Source organism: Micrasema longulum, unplaced genomic scaffold (assembly GCF_059751315.1).
Source record: "Micrasema longulum isolate JH-2025_06_02 unplaced genomic scaffold, ASM5975131v1 h1tg003288l, whole genome shotgun sequence".
Lineage (NCBI taxonomy): Eukaryota > Metazoa > Arthropoda > Insecta > Trichoptera > Brachycentridae > Micrasema > Micrasema longulum.
The window spans coordinates 1-24,718 of NW_028280368.1; the positions used below are offsets into that span (position 1 = coordinate 1).

The 24,718-nt window shown below is 30.7% G+C and overlaps 1 protein-coding gene across 1 annotated transcript in view; it reads right to left on the reverse strand.

Moving 5' to 3' along the window:
* Positions 1–63: 63 nt before the first annotated feature.
* Dyb (Dystrobrevin) overlaps positions 64–24,718 on the reverse strand; it is a gene marked incomplete at its 3' end in the record, with an annotated part of 42,921 nt that continues 18,266 nt past the window's right edge. Inside the window, exons 4-14 of the mRNA XM_088242083.1 lie at positions 22,577–22,662; positions 20,672–20,823; positions 19,959–20,067; positions 17,499–17,665; positions 15,790–15,917; positions 15,492–15,598; positions 15,188–15,261; positions 13,360–13,398; positions 12,583–12,704; positions 10,747–10,922; positions 64–151 (exon numbers count right to left, since the gene is read on the reverse strand). Of these exons, the coding sequence (XP_088098209.1) occupies positions 64–151; positions 10,747–10,922; positions 12,583–12,704; positions 13,360–13,398; positions 15,188–15,261; positions 15,492–15,598; positions 15,790–15,917; positions 17,499–17,665; positions 19,959–20,067; positions 20,672–20,823; positions 22,577–22,662 (1,248 nt within the window). The remainder of the gene's footprint in view (positions 152–10,746; positions 10,923–12,582; positions 12,705–13,359; positions 13,399–15,187; positions 15,262–15,491; positions 15,599–15,789; positions 15,918–17,498; positions 17,666–19,958; positions 20,068–20,671; positions 20,824–22,576; positions 22,663–24,718) is intronic.

Here is a 24,718-nt window from a genome sequence, read left to right on the forward strand (position 1 = left end):
TTCTAATGTTGACTTCGCTAGTTCGATATTTATGTTTAACCAATTTACAATAGAGAAAATTACCTTTCTGATAGTGTTGGCCCGGGAGGCGGGGGACTCTGGGCTGGCGAGGGTAGAAGTGGGGTGTAGAACGCGGAGATGCTTGCTGGTTCTAAAATAATATAAAATGACAAATGAGTAAAAAGTGTAACACTATTTTTTGAACAATATTTTAAGTTTGTCCAAATTTTTGTAGACTATTTTTTGAAGCGGAAGGCTTTTCAATATTAATATTAAAATATTAAATAATATAAAATGACAAATGAGTAAAAAGTGTAACACTATTTTTTGAACAATATTTTAAGTTTGTCCAAATTTTTGTAGACTATTTTTTGAAGCGGAAGGCTTTTCAATATTAATATTAAAATATTAAATAATATAAATGACAAATGAGTAAAAAGTGTAACACTATTTTTTGAACAATATTTTAAGTTTGTCCAAATTTTTGTAGACTATTTTTTGAAGCGGAAGGCTTTTCAATATTAATATTAAAATATTAAATAATATAAAATGACAAATGAGTAAAAAGTGTAACACTATTTTTTGAACAATATTTAAGTTTGTCCAAATTTTTGTAGACTATTTTTTTGAAGCGGAAGGCTTTTCAATATTAATATTAAAATATTAAATAATATAAAATGACAAATGAGTAAAAAGTGTAACACTATTTTTTGAACAATATTTTAAGTTTGTCCAAATTTTTGTAGACTATTTTGAAGCGGAAGGCTTTTCAATATTAATATTAAAATATTAAATAATATAAAAGACAAATGAGTAAAAAGTGTAACACTATTTTTTGAACAATATTTTAAGTTTGTCCAAATTTTTGTAGACTATTTTTGAAGCGGAAGGCTTTCAATATTAATATTAAAATATTAAATAATATAAAATGACAAATGAGTAAAAGTTAACACTATTTTTGAACAATATTTTAAGTTTGTCCAATTTTTGTAGACTATTTTTTGAAGCGGAAGGCTTTTCAATATTAATATTAAAATATTAAATAATATAAAATGACAAATGAGTAAAAGTGTAACACTATTTTTTGAACAATATTTTAAGTTTGTCCAATATTTTGTAGACTATTTTTGAAGCGGAAGGCTTTTCAATATTAATATTAAAATATTAAATAATATAAAATGACAAATGAGTAAAAAGTGTAACACTATTTTTTTGAACAATATTTTAAGTTTGTCCAAATTTTGTAGACTATTTTTTGAAGCGGAAGGCTTTTCAATATTAATATTAAAATATTAAATAATATAAAATGACAAATGAGTAAAAAGTGTAACACTATTTTTTGAACAATATTTTAAGTTTGTCCAAATTTTTGTAGACTATTTTTTGAAGCGGAAGGCTTTTCAATATTAATATTAAAATATTAAATAATATAAAATGACAAATGAGTAAAAAGTGTAACACTATTTTTTGAACAATATTTTAAGTTTGTCCAAATTTTTGTAGACTATTTTTGAAGCGGAAGGCTTTTCAATATTAATATTAAAATATTAAATAATATAAAATGACAAATGAGTAAAAAGTGTAACACTATTTTTTGAACAATATTTTAAGTTTGTCCAAATTTTTGTAGACTATTTTTTGAAGCGGAAGGCTTTTCAATATTAATATTAAAATATTAAATAATATAAAATGACAAATGAGTAAAAAGTGTAACACTATTTTTTGAACAATATTTTAAGTTTGTCCAAATTTTTGTAGACTATTTTTTGAAGCGGAAGGCTTTTCAATATTAATATTAAAATATTAAATAATATAAATGACAAATGAGTAAAAAGTGTAACACTATTTTTTGAACAATATTTTAAGTTTGTCCAAATTTTTGTAGACTATTTTTTGAAGCGGAAGGCTTTTCAATATTAATATTAAAATATTAAATAATATAAAATGACAAATGAGTAAAAAGTGTAACACTATTTTTTGAACAATATTTTAAGTTTGTCCAAATTTTTGTAGACTATTTTTTGAAGCGGAAGGCTTTTCAATATTAATATTAAAATATTAAATAATATAAAATGACAAATGAGTAAAAAGTGTAACACTATTTTTTGAACAATATTTTAAGTTTGTCCAAATTTTTGTAGACTATTTTTTGAAGCGGAAGGCTTTTCAATATTAATATTAAAATATTAAATAATATAAAATGACAAATGAGTAAAAAGTGTAACACTATTTTTGAACAATATTTTAAGTTTGTCCAAATTTTTGTAGACTATTTTTTGAAGCGGAAGGCTTTTCAATATTAATATTAAAATATTAAATAATATAAAATGACAAATGAGTAAAAAGTGTAACACTATTTTTTTGAACAATATTTTAAGTTTGTCCAAATTTTGTAGACTATTTTTTGAAGCGGAAGGCTTTTCAATATTAATATTAAAATATTAAATAATATAAAATGACAAATGAGTAAAAAGTGTAACACTATTTTTTGAACAATATTTTAAGTTTGTCCAAATTTTTGTAGACTATTTTTTGAAGCGGAAGGCTTTTCAATATTAATATTAAAATATTAAATAATATAAAATGACAAATGAGTAAAAAGTGTAACACTATTTTTTGAACAATATTTTAAGTTTGTCCAAATTTTTGTAGACTATTTTTTGAAGCGGAAGGCTTTTCAATATTAATATTAAAATATTAAATAATATAAAATGACAAATGAGTAAAAAGTGTAACACTATTTTTTGAACAATATTTTAAGTTTGTCCAAATTTTTGTAGACTATTTTTTGAAGCGGAAGGCTTTTCAATATTAATATTAAAATATTAAATAATATAAAATGACAAATGAGTAAAAAGTGTAACACTATTTTTTGAACAATATTTTAAGTTTGTCCAAATTTTTGTAGACTATTTTTTGAAGCGGAAGGCTTTTCAATATTAATATTAAAATATTAAATAATATAAAATGACAAATGAGTAAAAAGTGTAACACTATTTTTTGAACAATATTTTAAGTTGTCCAAATTTTTGTAGACTATTTTTTGAAGCGGAAGGCTTTTCAATATTAATATTAAAATATTAAATAATATAAAATGACAAATGAGTAAAAAGTGTAACACTATTTTTTGAACAATATTTTAAGTTTGTCCAAATTTTTGTAGACTATTTTTTGAAGCGGAAGGCTTTTCAATATTAATATTAAAATATTAAATAATATAAAATGACAAATGAGTAAAAAGTGTAACACTATTTTTTGAACAATATTTTAAGTTTGTCCAAATTTTTGTAGACTATTTTTTGAAGCGGAAGGCTTTTCAATATTAATATTAAAATATTAAATAATATAAAATGACAAATGAGTAAAAAGTGTAACACTATTTTTTGAACAATATTTTAAGTTTGTCCAAATTTTTGTAGACTATTTTTTGAAGCGGAAGGCTTTTCAATATTAATATTAAAATATTAAATAATATAAAATGACAAATGAGTAAAAAGTGTAACACTATTTTTTGAACAATATTTTAAGTTTGTCCAAATTTTTGTAGACTATTTTTTGAAGCGGAAGGCTTTTCAATATTAATATTAAAATATTAAATAATATAAAATGACAAATGAGTAAAAAGTGTAACACTATTTTTTGAACAATATTTTAAGTTTGTCCAAATTTTTGTAGACTATTTTTTGAAGCGGAAGGCTTTTCAATATTAATATTAAAATATTAAATAATATAAAATGACAAATGAGTAAAAAGTGTAACACTATTTTTTGAACAATATTTTAAGTTTGTCCAAATTTTTGTAGACTATTTTTTGAAGCGGAAGGCTTTTCAATATTAATATTAAAATATTAAATAATATAAAATGACAAATGAGTAAAAAGTGTAACACTATTTTTTGAACAATATTTTAAGTTTGTCCAAATTTTTGTAGACTATTTTTTGAAGCGGAAGGCTTTTCAATATTAATATTAAAATATTAAATAATATAAAATGACAAATGAGTAAAAAGTGTAACACTATTTTTTGAACAATATTTTAAGTTTGTCCAAATTTTTGTAGACTATTTTTTGAAGCGGAAGGCTTTTCAATATTAATATTAAAATATTAAATAATATAAAATGACAAATGAGTAAAAAGTGTAACACTATTTTTTGAACAATATTTTAAGTTTGTCCAAATTTTTGTAGACTATTTTTTGAAGCGGAAGGCTTTTCAATATTAATATTAAAATATTAAATAATATAAAATGACAAATGAGTAAAAAGTGTAACACTATTTTTTGAACAATATTTTAAGTTTGTCCAAATTTTTGTAGACTATTTTTTGAAGCGGAAGGCTTTTCAATATTAATATTAAAATATTAAATAATATAAAATGACAAATGAGTAAAAAGTGTAACACTATTTTTTGAACAATATTTTAAGTTTGTCCAAATTTTGTAGACTATTTTTTGAAGCGGAAGGCTTTTCAATATTAATATTAAAATATTAAATAATATAAAATGACAAATGAGTAAAAAGTGTAACACTATTTTTTGAACAATATTTTAAGTTTGTCCAAATTTTTGTAGACTATTTTTTGAAGCGGAAGGCTTTTCAATATTAATATTAAAATATTAAATAATATAAAATGACAAATGAGTAAAAAGTGTAACACTATTTTTTGAACAATATTTTAAGTTTGTCCAAATTTTTGTAGACTATTTTTTGAAGCGGAAGGCTTTTCAATATTAATATTAAAATATTAAATAATATAAAATGACAAATGAGTAAAAAGTGTAACACTATTTTTTGAACAATATTTTAAGTTTGTCCAAATTTTTGTAGACTATTTTTTGAAGCGGAAGGCTTTTCAATATTAATATTAAAATATTAAATAATATAAAATGACAAATGAGTAAAAAGTGTAACACTATTTTTTGAACAATATTTTAAGTTTGTCCAAATTTTTGTAGACTATTTTTTGAAGCGGAAGGCTTTTCAATATTAATATTAAAATATTAAATAATATAAAATGACAAATGAGTAAAAAGTGTAACACTATTTTTTGAACAATATTTTAAGTTTGTCCAAATTTTGTAGACTATTTTTTGAAGCGGAAGGCTTTTCAATATTAATATTAAAATATTAAATAATATAAAATGACAAATGAGTAAAAAGTGTAACACTATTTTTTGAACAATATTTTAAGTTTGTCCAAATTTTTGTAGACTATTTTTTGAAGCGGAAGGCTTTTCAATATTAATATTAAAATATTAAATAATATAAAATGACAAATGAGTAAAAAGTGTAACACTATTTTTGAACAATATTTTAAGTTTGTCCAAATTTTTGTAGACTATTTTTTGAAGCGGAAGGCTTTTCAATATTAATATTAAAATATTAAATAATATAAAATGACAAATGAGTAAAAAGTGTAACACTATTTTTTGAACAATATTTTAAGTTTGTCCAAATTTTTGTAGACTATTTTTTGAAGCGGAAGGCTTTTCAATATTAATATTAAAATATTAAATAATATAAAATGACAAATGAGTAAAAAGTGTAACACTATTTTTTGAACAATATTTTAAGTTTGTCCAAATTTTTGTAGACTATTTTTTGAAGCGGAAGGCTTTTCAATATTAATATTAAAATATTAAATAATATAAAATGACAAATGAGTAAAAAGTGTAACACTATTTTTTGAACAATATTTTAAGTTTGTCCAAATTTTTGTAGACTATTTTTTGAAGCGGAAGGCTTTTCAATATTAATATTAAAATATTAAATAATATAAAATGACAAATGAGTAAAAAGTGTAACACTATTTTTTGAACAATATTTTAAGTTTGTCCAAATTTTTGTAGACTATTTTTTGAAGCGGAAGGCTTTTCAATATTAATATTAAAATATTAAATAATATAAAATGACAAATGAGTAAAAAGTGTAACACTATTTTTTGAACAATATTTTAAGTTTGTCCAAATTTTTGTAGACTATTTTTTGAAGCGGAAGGCTTTTCAATATTAATATTAAAATATTAAATAATATAAAATGACAAATGAGTAAAAAGTTTAACACTATTTTTTGAACAATATTTTAAGTTTGTCCAAATTTTTGTAGACTATTTTTTGAAGCGGAAGGCTTTTCAATATTAATATTAAAATATTAAATAATATAAAATGACAAATGAGTAAAAAGTGTAACACTATTTTTTGAACAATATTTTAAGTTTGTCCAAATTTTTGTAGACTATTTTTTGAAGCGGAAGGCTTTTCAATATTAATATTAAAATATTAAATAATATAAAATGACAAATGAGTAAAAAGTGTAACACTATTTTTTGAACAATATTTTAAGTTTGTCCAAATTTTTGTAGACTATTTTTGAAGCGGAAGGCTTTTCAATATTAATATTAAAATATTAAATAATATAAAATGACAAATGAGTAAAAAGTGTAACACTATTTTTTGAACAATATTTTAAGTTTGTCCAAATTTTTGTAGACTATTTTTTGAAGCGGAAGGCTTTTCAATATTAATATTAAAATATTAAATAATATAAAATGACAAATGAGTAAAAAGTGTAACACTATTTTTTGAACAATATTTTAAGTTTGTCCAAATTTTTGTAGACTATTTTTTGAAGCGGAAGGCTTTTCAATATTAATATTAAAATATTAAATAATATAAAATGACAAATGAGTAAAAAGTTTAACACTATTTTTTGAACAATATTTTAAGTTTGTCCAAATTTTTGTAGACTATTTTTTGAAGCGGAAGGCTTTTCAATATTAATATTAAAATATTAAATAATATAAAATGACAAATGAGTAAAAAGTGTAACACTATTTTTTGAACAATATTTTAAGTTTGTCCAAATTTTTGTAGACTATTTTTTGAAGCGGAAGGCTTTTCAATATTAATATTAAAATATTAAATAATATAAAATGACAAATGAGTAAAAAGTGTAACACTATTTTTTGAACAATATTTTAAGTTTGTCCAAATTTTTGTAGACTATTTTTTGAAGCGGAAGGCTTTTCAATATTAATATTAAAATATTAAATAATATAAAATGACAAATGAGTAAAAGTGTAACACTATTTTTTGAACAATATTTTAAGTTTGTCCAAATTTTTGTAGACTATTTTTTGAAGCGGAAGGCTTTTCAATATTAATATTAAAATATTAAATAATATAAAATGACAAATGAGTAAAAAGTTTAACACTATTTTTTGAACAATATTTTAAGTTTGTCCAAATTTTTGTAGACTATTTTTTGAAGCGGAAGGCTTTTCAATATTAATATTAAAATATTAAATAATATAAAATGACAAATGAGTAAAAGTGTAACACTATTTTTTGAACAATATTTTAAGTTTGTCCAAATTTTTGTAGACTATTTTTTGAAGCGGAAGGCTTTTCAATATTAATATTAAAATATTAAATAATATAAAATGACAAATGAGTAAAAAGTGTAACACTATTTTTTGAACAATATTTTAAGTTTGTCCAAATTTTTGTAGACTATTTTTTGAAGCGGAAGGCTTTTCAATATTAATATTAAAATATTAAATAATATAAATGACAAATGAGTAAAAAGTGTAACACTATTTTTTGAACAATATTTAAGTTTGTCCAAATTTTTGTAGACTATTTTTTGAAGCGGAAGGCTTTTCAATATTAATATTAAAATATTAAATAATATAAAATGACAAATGAGTAAAAAGTGTAACACTATTTTTTGAACAATATTTTAAGTTTGTCCAAATTTTTGTAGACTATTTTTGAAGCGGAAGGCTTTTCAATATTAATATTAAAATATTAAATAATATAAAATGACAAATGAGTAAAAAGTGTAACACTATTTTTGAACAATATTTTAAGTTTGTCCAAATTTTTGTAGACTATTTTTTGAAGCGGAAGGCTTTTCAATATTAATATTAAAATATTAAATAATATAAAATGACAAATGAGTAAAAAGTGTAACACTATTTTTTGAACAATATTTTAAGTTTGTCCAAATTTTTGTAGACTATTTTTTGAAGCGGAAGGCTTTTCAATATTAATATTAAAATATTAAATAATATAAAATGACAAATGAGTAAAAAGTGTAACACTATTTTTTGAACAATATTTTAAGTTTGTCCAAATTTTTGTAGACTATTTTTTGAAGCGGAAGGCTTTTCAATATTAATATTAAAATATTAAATAATATAAAATGACAAATGAGTAAAAAGTGTAACACTATTTTTTGAACAATATTTTAAGTTTGTCCAAATTTTTGTAGACTATTTTTTGAAGCGGAAGGCTTTTCAATATTAATATTAAAATATTAAATAATATAAAATGACAAATGAGTAAAAAGTGTAACACTATTTTTTGAACAATATTTTAAGTTTGTCCAAATTTTTGTAGACTATTTTTGAAGCGGAAGGCTTTTCAATATTAATATTAAAATATTAAATAATATAAAATGACAAATGAGTAAAAAGTGTAACACTATTTTTTGAACAATATTTTAAGTTTGTCCAATTTTTGTAGACTATTTTTTGAAGCGGAAGGCTTTTCAATATTAATATTAAAATATTAAATAATATAAAATGACAAATGAGTAAAAAGTGTAACACTATTTTTTGAACAATATTTTAAGTTTGTCCAATTTTTGTAGACTATTTTTTGAAGCGGAAGGCTTTTCAATATTAATATTAAAATATTAAATAATATAAAATGACAAATGAGTAAAAAGTGTAACACTATTTTTTGAACAATATTTTAAGTTTGTCCAAATTTTTGTAGACTATTTTTTGAAGCGGAAGGCTTTTCAATATTAATATTAAAATATTAAATAATATAAAATGACAAATGAGTAAAAAGTGTAACACTATTTTTTGAACAATATTTTAAGTTTGTCCAAATTTTTGTAGACTATTTTTTGAAGCGGAAGGCTTTTCAATATTAATATTAAAATATTAAATAATATAAAATGACAAATGAGTAAAAAGTGTAACACTATTTTTTGAACAATATTTTAAGTTTGTCCAAATTTTTGTAGACTATTTTTTGAAGCGGAAGGCTTTTCAATATTAATATTAAAATATTAAATAATATAAAATGACAAATGAGTAAAAAGTGTAACACTATTTTTTGAACAATATTTTAAGTTTGTCCAAATTTTTGTAGACTATTTTTTGAAGCGGAAGGCTTTTCAATATTAATATTAAAATATTAAATAATATAAAATGACAAATGAGTAAAAAGTTTAACACTATTTTTTGAACAATATTTTAAGTTTGTCCAAATTTTTGTAGACTATTTTTTGAAGCGGAAGGCTTTTCAATATTAATATTAAAATATTAAATAATATAAAATGACAAATGAGTAAAAAGTGTAACACTATTTTTTGAACAATATTTTAAGTTTGTCCAAATTTTTGTAGACTATTTTTTGAAGCGGAAGGCTTTTCAATATTAATATTAAAATACGAACTTCAACTACATAATTGTTCAGTGATGGTAAATTGCAACTGCAAAAAACTAAGTAGTGTTCAAAGTATAAAATATCTTGGAATAATATAGACCAGTATTTGAGATGGAATGAACAAATTGAAACTATAACTGCAAAAATTAAGCGCTTAATACATTTTTTCATCCCACTTAGAAATATACTTAAAGTCCCGGACTTGAAACACCTATACCATGCACTGGCAAATTCTGTGTTGACTTACGGTCTAATTGGTTGGGAGCTTGCACAAAAACCGCCTTTGAACCTGTAGCAATTGCACAGAAATCTTTAATCCGAGTCATCTTAAAAAAAACATTTCACTATCCAAGTGACTTGCTTTTCAAAGAATTCAGAGTACTGAATATTATTCAACAGTATATATTGAGAACGGTAGTGGTTACACACATAAAGAGAGACATTTACCCAAGCGTCAACCACAACCATAACACAAGATACTCTAATAGGGATCTGATACTAAGTGAAGGGGTCAACACTGTTCTGGCATCGAGACAACACTATAACGTAGGCAAAAAGGTCCATAACCTTTTGCCAGAATCGTGGAAAGACGGGAGTGTTGTCAAGTTACGGAAGGTGTTGACCTCGCTCTTTCGTGACATTGGTCGTAGGGAGTCAGAAAAGTTGATGCATGCCACGGATTGGAGAACCTTACTGGATGTCAAAAATAAAATATAAAAAATAAAGAATAATTAAAAAAATATATATTTATAGATGACAACCATGAAGTTTCGCATAAATAAATAGTCTATGTTTTTATGAATGTATGTATGTGTATGCGCATGCGTGTATGTACGTGTGTGTGTATGTACATATGTATATATGTGTATATTTATATATACATGTGTGTATATATGTGTATGTCTGTATGTATATGAAACAAAATGTGTATCCGAATAAGTTTATATTTTGTTTGTCTGTGCTCTATATTAATTTGTTAAGTATTATAATATATTAAAATGTAATTGCCTAGCTTGGAACGGGGTATGTACCCTTGTTAGCTGGGCAAAGTGAATATGGAATTGTATTTTGATAATAAGTGTGAATAAATAAATAAATAAATAAATAAATTAAATAATATAAAATGACAAATGAGTAAAAAGTGTAACACTATTTTTTGAACAATATTTTAAGTTTTTCCAAATTTTTGTAGACTATTTATTGAGGCGGAAGGCTTTTTTAACCAGGAAAGTCGATGTGTTTTTAGCTATTGCTGTGATTTGTGCTTGAATTTAATGGGTTACCTTGAGCATCTTCATGAGCCCCTCCAGCTGGCCCATGAGGTGCCTGCGCGAGTCCCTGCAGCGCAGACAGGTGGCCCTCCAGCTCGCCCTTGCGCTGCCGCAGGGCGCGCAGTTCGCCCACCAGCTCGCCGCCGCCGCCGCCACCCGCGCCCCCCGCCTCCAGCTCCTGCTGCCTCCTGGAAGGGAAGAGGGCAGAGCCCCGCGCATGTACGTATAGCGATGGAAAGCGGAGAAGAAAGGAGTTGTTAGCAGCGGAGATATATGTCATTGATGGTGTAAGTGAACCGTTAATTTGTTTAAATTATATTTCAGCCAAAAATCATATGTAGATAAGTACTGGCTAATTTTGGCGTTATAAAATTGCCACGCCTGACAACATTACTGGACTGGCTAAATTAGTCACTTTAATATTTAAAAAAATAAAGTAAACATTCCATTTGTATCTGAATAAAATCAACTCAACCGGCTTTCGGTCACCATATGTTTGTCTGCGTTGCGTCCTTCACACAGCAATGTAAACGCAATACTAATTGCGTCGCTTTCGTACTGACACGGAATCTAAATTCTCTGAGTAATAAAGAGACCGATGTAACGGTTTTGTCCTATTCCCTCCCGAATGTTGCGTTTTTTAAATTGCAGAAAGATGGATAATGTTCATTGTTTTATGATACTAACTCATTTTAAGCTTTTTTTTAGTTAAGTCGTTTTCGTCTTAAAGGTGCGATATATACAGTGAAACCTTTATCTATCGTTTTTAAAGGGACTTATTGAAATAAACTATGAATGTGGGAATAAGAGGTCAATACACAAGGAGATAAGATCGGGTAGAGATACCGCCCTGGCAATCTGCATTACCATTGGCAGGTTAAAATTCTAAAAAAGATAATAGTTTCAGGTGTAAATAAATGTATTTAAATAAAATTAAAAAGCAGAACAAAAACAAAAAAAATATTGAAGTTCATTGCATTGGAAATAATCTTTCATCGGCGTTTGTTTTTTTGCTGTTTTATTCCCGTAAGTCAACATTATAATTTCGGCTTTGCAAATAAAAATTCTTTCGACATCAGTTATTGAATGTGAGTAGTAGAATGTTTTTAATCCTTCGAAGATAGTGCATGCTTCTGAAAACATAGGTACAGGCGGCGGCTCCTCTTCATCAATATCGGCCTCTTCAGCTGTCTCCTTCAACCTCGCGTCACACGAGCTTTCAATAGTTTCTATCCCACACGTTGGGATATTGTCGTCAAATGTGACAAAATTGTTGAAATTCGTCTGTGTATCGAGTCTTAGCCAATCATCTTCAGAAACCTTAACTTGTTATAATTGTCATTATATCTCTTTTTCTCTTTCGAACGTTCTGCGCATTAGAACATACGCAAAATATTAAAATATGTCAAATACGCATCGTAAAATGGTGGATAGAGAAACGATCGATGCGATTTTTGTATGTTTTATATGAAATTATTTCAGAGTTGGAAGAAATAAATGACACATCCGGGAAAACGATTATTCGAGGAACGATAGATAGAGGTTTCACTGTACATAATAAAAATAATAAAATTGCATAACCATAACAATAGTAACAAGTAAATACACATAAGTAACCAAAAATATTAACAAAATATATACATAAATACGAAAAAGTAAAAAAGAAAAAAATGGTTGTGGCGGTTTAGGCTCTGCACAGCAGCATTGCTCTCCACCAGCAGGACAACTGCTGACCTCACGCTGGACCCGCGCCCCTCCGCCCCAGCCAATGCGGTCCGCACTACTCTACACTACACTATGGAAGAGTCAGCTAGAGACAGAAGGAAATAGGGGGTGGTTATGTGGTACCTTAACCTTGAGATCTCCTGCATGATCTCCCGGTTCTTGCTCTCCAACTGCGAGATGAGCTCGCGCTGGGCGCGCGCCCCCTCCGCTCCCCCCCAGCCTATGCTCTCCGCCACTCCCCTGCCCTGTGGACAACGTGACCAATTAATAACAATAATAATAATGGATAACTTAAATAGCGCCATTTTCATAATATAATACCTCAAGGGCGCTTTACAAAGTGATTATATAAAAATATAAATTTAATTTTAACTTTTCAATTTAAGAAAAATAATGTACTTTGTCACCACATGCTGAGGATTTATTCAAATGATTTAGAGAACAAGTGGGTTTTAAGTTTCTTCCGAAACATCACTTCACTCTCACAGTTTCGGACCTCTGCTGGGAGAGCATTCCATGCCGTGGGGCCTGCGACCGCAAATGCACGTTTGCCCAATTTAGTGCGCTGTTTGCGTAGAGGTACAATAACTTTTCCTTTCGACGTTGATGTAGCTGATCTAAGCGTAAGACGTCTGTCAGCTAGTTCATCTGGAATGCAGAGTTCCCTTAGATATTCTGGAGCAGAGTTGTGCAGTGACTTATACATAAGCCGACAGAGTTTGTATTCCACCCTCTGTGGTAAACGTAGCCAGGGTAATTCCCGAAGTAGTGGAGTGATATGACTGAACTTATAGATTCCAAAAAAAAGTCTCGCGGCGGCATTCAATACAAACTGTAAGCGAGGCGACATGGGAGTCTTATGATCTGTCATCGACCTTAGTACGAGCTGTGATTGCTTACCACGTCAGGGGTGAGTGAGGCTGACCGACCGGATCTCGGCTGCAACAAAAAACATTCATCAAAATTATTTTCAAAATGTTAGTCTGCCTTGGCGCGCGTCTTCTCGTCTTCTCGTATTCATCATCATCATTCCCTTTTCGCACCTAATGGCGCATAGGGCACTGGATTGGTACACGAATCGAAGCATATCTCGATCAATTTTGTAACACGAAGGTAAGGTAAGTCTTACGCTTCAGGTACCAGTCCAGGGACTGTGAAATGATCTAGTTTGAAAACACCCTTTTAAATAAATATTTCATATCAACCATGTCGGGAATCGAACCCAAGACCTCTTGCATGGTAGGCAAACGCCCTGACCCTTACTCCACGAGGCCGACTAGGCATTACTTTATAATATTAAAAAAATAAGAAAAATACTATCTAAAAATTTATGTAAATGAATGCCATGACACGGGTTTGCCTAGTGAGAAGTTCATATAGTAGAGAAAAAAATATATATATTCAAAATAAAATAAAATATTTAAAAAAGATTCTTTAACAATGATTCAATAACGACTCTAGAAATCTTCTGGAAGTAATAAGTCTTTTCTTTTTTAATATAAGGAAATAAAATCAATTGAACAATGGGCAATTATCATAGATTTTTTACTATAGTCCTTAAAATATAGCTTGATTAAAATGACAGCTGCCAAACTAATGTCACTTGTGATGGGAAATTACTGATCACTGATCATGTACCAATCAAATCGATTTTATCAGTTTTTTCATGCAAACATGAAACTCTGTTTCCGAAAATTGATATAAAAACGCAAAAACAAGCCTATAATAGTGTGTTTAAGACAATTATTCACCAAAAAATAAGGCATTAAATCCTTTTTTTTATGAACAGCAACAAATTAATCATTTTTTTATTAGATCGATTTACATTGATCAATTTGTCCCATCTCTAACAAATGATGTAACCTTGTAAGAACGTCGTTAATAATTAGGTTTGGCAACAATATTTTGAGTTTGTCCAAATTTTTGTAGACCAGGACTGGATTCAACTCCCTGGGGAGCTGTTTATATTAACATATTACAACAGAGATGAAGAACATTTAAGAGAAGGTAATATAGAAGTCCAGGCATCTACAGGGCTTATGACCTGTCAATGGCTGGTTTAAGTGGCCACTTTACACACTGTGTAACATTCACCATTCTGCCTATATTTGAACATCTATATTCCTTCAATTCTTTCATCTGTTGATGTTTGTGAAGTTAAAGAGCTGAAACCTTTATTTATGCAGGTGAGATTCAACGAATTGAATTATTTCACCTACATACTAGGCAACGCCTGAAAATATTATTTTTTCAATTTCTATACTTCTTCATGGACCAGGTAATTTATCAACAATATTTTGAGTTTGTCCAAATTTTTGTAGACAAGGACTGGATTCAACTCCCCGGGGAGCTGTTTATATTAACATATTACAACAGAGATGAAGAACCTGCATAAATAAAGGTTTCAGCTCTTTAACTTCACAAACATCAACAGATGGAAGAGTTGAGGAAATGCGGATGTTCAAACATGGGCAGAATGGCGAATGTTACACAGTGTGTAAAGTGGCCACTTAAACCAGCCAATGACAGGTCATAAGCCCTGTAAATGCCTAGACTTTCATATTCCCTTCTCAATAATGTTTTCCCTCTCTGTTGAAATAAATTTAAATAAAAACAAACAATTCGTGACGTCACCACGTGTGACGTTATCGGACGCGGCGACAGTTTTTATATAAAGGTCTATGATTTCAGTGGAGTAAGAGGAATGGACAAATGAACAAGTACTAACCATCGTGTTGTGTTGGGCCAATCTCGCAGCGTACCTCGCTATCAAACGATGTTCATCATCTCCTCTTCCCATGTCTACTGGAAAAAAATATTACCATCTCTAAATACAAATTAAAAATCTATTGAAAAAAAAACAAGAATATGTTGGGATTTATTTTTAGAATATAAAAATCACAACACGAACATGAATCGCTAGTGGGGAGTCATCCGAAATACCACTGAGTCAATTTTACAAATAAAATAAACTAAAACTTAATGGAGCATGTCCAAATTTTGTAGGCAAATACTGGACTTGTGAGTCTTACCGTGATGAGCGGGACGAGGGGCTCTGGAGTCCAGGGAGCCCGTGTGCGGCTGGTGGCCCCCGTAAGGGTCCGGGAAGCCATTGTGCATGGCCACAGGAGAGGGGGGGCTGTAAGACATTATTTTTATTAATAAAAAAAAATCAGCGCCATATAGGCGTTTATTTAATGGAAGGTATGAATGTATGGGAAGCGAGATCTGGATGCAAAGATAGAGCAAGGTGGCGGTCTCTGGCAAATCTCTATGGGAAAACGGCGTGATGGTTTGTTTGATACAGTTACAATAATTTGGTGTACTCACACAATGTGACTGAGGTTAAGGGTCTTCTCAGGCTGGTCCGGGAACCTGGGAAGGGCGGGCCTAGCGCGGTCCGGAACACACCGGAAGGATTTACGAAGAGAATGCCCGATCTGTTTCGAAGGGGATTTCTAGAAAGAAGGGATAGGGTATAGAATAACGCATATTAAACATATTAAATACATAAATTTAAAAACACTAAAATAAAATTTTGAATTTGCATAAAATACGAGGGTTGTGTAAAAAATAAGGTTCTCAATTTTTTTTCAGGTTTAAGGCATTTTTTATTTGAACTGAAAAATACATCATTGGAAAGCTTTATTTCTTAACTATTTTTCAACGCATTTTTGTTGACGACTAATCCACTTTTGGAATCCATCTTCAAAGAAGTCCGCCGCCAGTCCGTGGAGGAGTTTGGTGACCGCTTCCTGCACTCTTTCATCAGTCTCGAAACGTTGTCCACCCAAGTATTGCTTTAATTTTAGAAACAAGTGGAAGTCACTCGGTGCAAGATCAGGGCTGCAGGGAGCCTGTTCAACGAGATCCCAGCCAATTTTTTTTATTAAATCCTCGGTTTGGCGAGAGACGTGCGGGCGCGCACTGTCGTGGTGCAGTCTAACGCCTTTCGTCAGTCTTCCTCTCCGGCGATTTTGGATGGCTCTTCTGAGTTTTTTCAAGGTCTCGCAATGATATTCCGAATTTATTGTGGTCCCTCGAGTCATAAACTCAACAAGCAGGACGGTCACCAAATTCCTCCACGGACTGGCGGCGGACTTCTTCGAAGCTGGATTCCAAAAGTGGATTAGTCGTCAAGAAAAATCTGGTGATTATGTTGAAAAATAGTTAAGAAATTAAGCTTTCCAATGATGTATTTTTCAGTTCAAATAAAAAATGCCTTAAACCTGAAAAAAAAGTTGAAAACCTTATTTTTTACACAACCCTCGTACATAAATTTATTTTTCCCCTAAATGTTGGGATATTTAATTTATAAGGTATCCCTTTTTTTACTATGGCAACACATAATTTCAACTGTCAAATACATCGCGGCAAAACGGTTTTACACTTTTATAACTGTTTAAACCATCTTCTTTTCACATTATGTTTATAACTTCAAAGAATATTTCTATTGCTACATCTTTTAACTTTCTGCGTCGTAATTCATTGATTCAAATACTTCTTCCTAAACATGCGTCAGCTGTCTCTCACAATTTAGTTAAATGTCAATACGGCGTTTTTGTTCAAAAAACCTTTAAGGATATAATGAAAAACTAACCCCAAAGGACATCGGAACGTCATTAAGATTGTATTTGCTCGAAAAATGTATCAACATACAATGGAAAGAAAATTAGATACAACAACACAAAACAAAAAGGTCGATTACACTGCACCTACTTTGTATTTAGTTTGAGACAAAAATTTACCCTTTTTTTATTTACCTTGCTTTTAGTACCCATTTTTTACAAACGCGGTGGCACGTGGCTCGGCGTTTTTTGACACATCGAATAAGTTTCGAAAATTTACAACGTAAAACCGGGGTTTTGACAAACGCAAAAACCTTAATTGGGAGGAATATTTGAATGAGAATGTATGGGAAAAAATGAGACTTGAACATTTCGGGGTATAAAAAGTGGGAAAACGTAAAATTAAGGCAAGTAAACATGAGATTTTACTGAATGTAAGATTAGGTTAGGTAGGCCAGAAGGCAGACTCACGTATGTGGTGTACTCCTTGACCTCGTGCTGGTTAGTGTGGCCGTCGGAAGTGTGCCCCCTCCAGAAGCAGTCCTGGCACAGCGTGTAGTGGCTGCAGCGGGAACAGCGGTAGCGGAAGCCCGCCAGCCTCTCCCGGCCGCAAGCCGAACACGCCAGGGGGTGGACCACTGGAGGAGAAGGGAAGAAAATCTATAAACTTAAAATGCCACGGGCAGCAGGCAGATAATTGGGCATTGAAGGGTTAAGTCAAATTGACCTTTCCCTTACTGTCCTGAAAACACCTTCGAGTTACGGTGCTGTGTAGTCACTACACAATAAAAAAATAAGAGATATAAAAGAGGAAAAATTGAATATTTATAGGGAATGGCTTTAATCAATCATAATTTAATTCAAGGATGATAATATTTCAAATCTAACTGCTGAAAACATGAAAAAACCATTGGGTATCGCTAACGACTCGGACGAAACGTGCACCAACGCCAACTTCTTGAGATCTACTAAGTACTCGTAGCTAGTACTGGACTACGTAACTGACTGCAACGCGCGATGGGCGTAAATTCTTTACTCTCATACGCAACAATGCGAAACATTGATATCCTGTGAGTATAATTTAATCCCGATTTCCGATAAAATTCTTTTTTGTGTCTAATAAGTACTTATTGTTTAATAACAAATTATTTCAGTCGATACGTAAATGTGTAATGGAGGAATACTGAATATCTAAATCCAATAGGATAATATTAAGATGTGGGAGACGAACAAAAGTTAAGAAAATGATTCAACTTCTAGATATCACGACAATTGATCAAAGAATCAAATGCAATGTTGCCAATGAAATAAACATAATTATTAAAGGAATAGTTCCGAGATATTTTCAAAATAAACTAAAAAATAGTGAGTTCTTTCATAGAACTATGCAACAAGAGGATCTAAAAATATAAGACTGGAAAAGAAATCAAAAGCAATGTCCCAGAACTGCCGCATGTACAAGGGAATACAACTATTTGAAGAAATGCCAGAAAGCATAAAAAATTAAATTAATGTAAATATATTTAAAATTAAATGTAAAAAGTATATATGTGAAAAATATTAGGTAGTATATAGTGTAAATAGTGAATATAATTAATGAAAATGTACATATGAAACAGTGAATATTATAAATTAGGATATTAAGTGTATAATAGTGATAAATAATGTTAGAATAAGTATAGATGTAAATATTGTGTTGTAAATATATATTAGACTATGTTACATAGAACTAAATAAATAAAATTTTTTTTAAATATGTATATATTTTTTAATATATTATAGTTATTAGACGCAATGTGTACTAGCTACACATCAAGGAGGAGGACAGGTTAAAATCAATACTGGAAAATCTAAGGGAACTATGCATTCCAGATGAACTAGCTGACAGGCGTCTTACGCTTAGATCAGCTACGTCTACGGCGAGAGAAAAAGTTATTATACCTCTAAGCAAACAGCGAACTAAATTCAGTGAACACGCATATGCGGTCGCAGGCGCTATGGCACGGAATGCTCTCCCAGCAGAGGTGCGAGGCTGTGAGAGTGAAGTGATATTTCGGAAAAAACTTAAAACCCACTTGTTCTCTAAATCATTTGAATGAATAAATCCGTAGCATGTGACAACAAAATATGTTGTTTTAATTGAATTACAAATTTAAAAGCTTCAATTGTTGGAAAGAGTCCAAAGACGAGCTACAAAGTTGTCGCCGACCCTAAAACAGCTCCCATATGTGGAGAGACTGGAATCTCTCGGTCTCACAACGCTGCAGGAACGGCGAGAAAGGGGTGACCTGATAGAGACATACGAGACACTCAACAGTCACTATAGCTGCCCAAATTTGGATCCCATGTTCAAGCTTTAACAAATTGCTCGTCTTCGGGGCCACAGTCTCATTCAACCTAAATTCACGGAAGCATTTCCTGAGCAATAGGGTTGTTGATGGTTGGAATAAGCTGCCGCAAGAGCTGATCTCAATGTGTCGTCTCAATGGGTTCAAAAATGGACCAGATTTGTTTGTGAAAAGCCATAGTGCGCTAACAAATAACTTTAGTTAAAATACAATATTTGAGTTTGTCCAAATGTTCGCAGACAAAAGACTGGATTTCACCCCCTCAGGAGTCATTAAGATTAACAAATTACAACAGGGATGCAGAATACCTTAAATAAGGGAATATGGAAGTCTAGGCATTTACAGGGCTTATGACCTGTCATTGGCTGGTTTAAGTGGCCACTTAACACACTGTGTAACATTCCCCATTTTGCCTATGTTTGAACATCCATATTTCTTCAATTCTTCCATTTTTTGATTTTAGTGAAGTTAAGGAGCTGAAACCTTTATTGTTGTGAATAGATTCATGAGATTGTTGTGAATAGATTCATCAGTATAGCATACAATCACTTTGGTAAAGTGCACTAGGTAAAATTGGTCTTACCGTTTTCAACAGAAGCGAGTCGATGGAGAAGAGGTAGCCAGACTAAACAAGGAGGACCGGGATCCGACATCATGGTGTCCATGAAGTCGTTTACTGTCACCTTCCCATGCTGCAACAATGATACCGTTTTTTTATTGATACAGTAAAACCCCCTTTTTACGTTTGGAATTTTTTGTCTTTCAATTTTCTGTCTCTTTCATACAATATTTTATTATATAAATAGCAACGCGTGTAATTATAAGTTAGTTAAATTCCTGACGATGAGGTATTAACCTCGAAACCAGTCGAAGTGTAATTAAAAAAATTAAGTGGTTTATACTAATTTATAAACAAATAAGTGTAAAATGTCATACCACAAAGTGAAAAATGTTTTTGATAATAATAATATGATATTTATTTATTTACGGACTTGTTTAGTCCGTTTAATTATGCTAAATACATTCTTTTATAACGGTACAATTGAAATAAAATACAGCTAAAGAAAATTAAAGTTAGGACAATTAAAAAAAAAAATAGTTACTACCTCAAGACACGATCTGGTTTACCTTAGTGATTGTTCAAATCTAGAAAGACTTGCGCCAAAAAAGTCCAGATCTTGTCACGACAAAATCGGGACATTGGTGCATGCAAGCCATAGTTTGCGCTGTGCTGATCAAGGAACAGCACATTATTATTTCGCAACAGGGTTAGTAAAAAAATAAATAGGTAATTACCCCGGGGAAGAGCATGTCTGTGAGGTTGTCCGAGTACGGGAAGGAGGGGCTCTCGTAAACGGCGGCCGGGAGGGCGAGGGCTTCTCGCAGGTACTCCGCCAGCCGGCGCCGCATCAGCTGTCCCGAGCCGTCCGACACTTGCGAGAATACATCTGGGGACAAAACGATCATAAGATGAACAGAATCGCGTTTAGCTTAAAATAAATAAATATGGTGAGAATGAATGGTAGCATGGGACGAATGAATGGAGCAATGCGTACACGTTTAGTTAGTGAATTAACTCTTGAAAGTTGGTGCAGTGAAATAATGTGAGGGTTTTTTTTTGTTAATAATTTTTTGTCAAATAAAAAGTTTTGTCAAATATCTAGGGCACATACTGACTGATAATTGTAAAGACAATCAGGACATAGAGAGACAGAAAAGAGCCATCAATGTCAGGGCCTCTATGCTATAATTTTTTTGCCTCCTCTTTCACAGTAGTAGCCGCTCGATTGTGGAATAATCTACCCACTAATGTTAGAGACGCCCCTTCATTATTTACATTTAAGTCAAGATTGAAATGTCACTATCTAAATATTTAAATTATTCCTTAATTCTTCTTCTTTCCTTCCCATCCCCTCTCCTCTCTTCATAGTATAGTGTTATTTTAAATTTTTTTTTTATATATATATATTTATTTTTGTTAATCTTTGCTTTTAATTTTTGTATAAAATTGTAAGATTCAAAATGTCCATGTATTTATAATTTTCTCAAACTGAACGGTTTGGGTAGGTAGGAAGAAATTGCCTTAAGGCAATATGCCCGCCCTTATATGTATATTTATTGTATATGTATATAAAGTGTCAAATAAATAAATATGCAAGCGAGACGCTTCTTTCAATGCAGTAACGAAGTGAAGAAAATCAGATTTACTTCGTATTTGACGTCCGTGTATACAGCGGAACTATGGAACAACTATACGCAAGCAGCGAGGAATAAATTAAGGGTCAGGTATAACAATTCAGTGCCTCTGAAATGTTTACAGCTGGACGAATAAACACCTTCGCTGCCCTACTTCGCCAAAGAGCCTGGAGCCTATGGGAGCGCCTGAAAAACTCTAATAACGAAATTCTCCAAGCCACTGCAGGGTGGATCCATTCACCGTTTGATTTATTTAGTTTTTTATTGCTTACTTCTTGGTATGAACACTTGACCAATTTACTACTATACTCTATTTTTTATAAATTTATTGATATTGTTTTAACTTTGCTGGAATTCCTCTCATCCATGCGCTTTGTAGCTGCACGATGATTGGTTATCTAGCTTTAATATATCAACTTTAAAATACCTTAATTTTGTAAACGGGGTCTAGAATTCCAATCGTCTATGCGCTTAGTAGCAGCAAGGCGTGTTGTAATCTTACTCCTTTTTACTATTCATATTATTTTGTAATACACTAAATTTATTTGTCAATTTTTAAAATGTGTAAATGGGGGCTAAATTTCTAACTGTCTATGCGCTCTGTAGCTGCAAGACGTCCTGTAATCTAGCTCCTATCTATTATAATTTTTGATTGATCTTAATTGAAAACGAGGAACTAGAATCCCAACCGTCCATGCGCTCTGTAGCTGCAAGACGTACTGGGATATTTATTAATTGTACAGCGCCCTTGAGGTGATTTTCACAAAAATGGCGCTTTATAAATTATCCAACTATATATAGATATATACCGTTGTTCGAGCGATGGCGCGATATGCTAAGACCACCATAAGTGCTGCAAATATAAAATTTTATTTTGTGTTTATTGTTATATTTTTGTTTATATTTATAATTATGTTCATGTTTATATGGTAGAATTGGCTCTGCACTATATAGTCATTTTACTGGAATAAAATAAAATATAAAAATAAAAAAATAAAAACTTACATCTTAACTTGTCCATCAGCTTCCCGGCGCACATCGTAGCAAGCGCCACCTTGATGGAGAACACCCGGATCTTTCCAACGTTTTCCCTGTGAACACAAATTTATTTTAAAATTTATCTTTGAAGCACTAACATTTCGGTTATTCATTAAAATAAAATAAATATATAGTTTTATTTATATCCCTACAGAGATGAGGTAGAATTTTTTCAAATTCAAGATTCAGGATTATGGATATTCGAGCGTTTACAGGGCTTATGACCTGTCATTGGCTGGGTTAAGTGGCCACTTTATGTAGGTACTACAACATTCCCCATTACGCTTATTTAGCGAATATCCACACCAGGTAACATTTTTGGTTTTTGTATATATGCTACGAATCAAGAACCCGTCCACAAGCGAGTTGGAAGCGCCATCTATGCATTGATATTGAAGTTAAGTATTTAATTAGCAGATTACTTTATTTTATGTAGTTAAGACTCATCCGAGTTAAATTAAGTACTAGTAAACGCCTGCAGATGACTCTGCAATTTATTTTTACTTATATTTATTTATTTTTATTAAATAAGCGTAATGGGGAATGTTGTAGTACCTACATAAAGTGGCCACTTAACCCAGCCAATGACAGGTCATAAGCCCTGTAAACGCTCGAATATCCATAATCCTGAATCTACCTCATCTCTGTAGGGATATAAATAAAAATATATACTTCTCCCGTCTTGGGAGAAAATCCAGATTTGTGTGCAGGTACACGAACCAAAAAATGTTAAAAAATAAATATAAATCAACTTTTTTGTTAACCCTGTACTTTTTTTTTCTACCGACCAGTTTCAATGCTACACAAGCTTCTTTATCAAGGTATGCTCAACTAATATATCTTAACCTATTTTATTTCAACAGTGATCCAAAATATGAGGGTATTGGAAGCAAAGATAGCAACCCTTACCAAATCCAAAAAAATATTTTGTTTGGTTACTTATTTATTTATTGATATACACGGCACGCAGGTAAAAGACCTTAAAAAGATACATATTAAAAATAACATAAACACTTCAATATAATGTGAAAAACTTAAAATTAAATACAAAAGTATTACAACAATGTTTGAGTATGTCCAAATGCTTGCAGCCTGGCTGGATTTTCTCCCTAGGGAGTTGTTCATATTTAAGTTTATTTCAACAGAGAGGGAAAAATTTTTGAGAAGGGAATATGGAAGTCTAGGCATTTACAGGGCTTATGACCTGTCATTGGCTGGTTTAAGTGGCCACTTTACACACTGTGTAACATTCACCATTCTGCCCAAGTTTGAACATCCACATTTCCTCAACTCTTCCATCTGTTGACTTTTGTGAAGTAAAAGAGCTGAAACCTTTATCACGTGGGTGAGATTCATCTTATTGAATTATTTCACCTACATACTAGGCAACGCCTGAAATTGTTATTTTTTCAATTTCTATACTTCTTCATGGGCCAGATAATTTATCAACAATATTTTGAGTTTGTCCAAATTTTTGTAGACAAGGACTGGATTCAACTCCCTGGGGAGCTGTTTATATTAACATATTACAACAGAGATGAAGAACATTTAAGAGAAGGTTATTTAGAAGTCTAGGCATCTACAGGGCTTATGACCTGTCAATGGCTGGTTTAAGTGGCCACTTTACATATGGGCAGAATGGTGAATGTTACACAGTACACCTTGTCTACAAAAATTTGGACAAACTCAAAATATTGTTAAACTTAGGAATCTCCACTAACAACGGAAAATTAATTGACAACAACAATAAGGGTGGGCAGAGAGGATAGAACGCCACATCACTCTATCTTTGAGTACAGATCTCGCTTCCTCTACATTCATACATCTTCTCATGCACGCGCGCCGATTATTCCGACTTTTGACATGTCCATCTTCAAGTATTTGTTGAATTTGGTCGTGCCATGTCTTTCTCGGTCTTCCTCTATTTCTGCATCCATCAACATTCGCATTGTAAATATTCTTAGACGTTCTTTCGCTGTCCATTTGCTCTACATGCCCAAACCAGCGCAGAGCTCCTTTCTCGATTTTGTCGATAATGCTCGTCTCAGCCTTACATAATGTACGGCTCTCAACATTTGTGCATCTATCGTACCACACATTCGCCTGAGA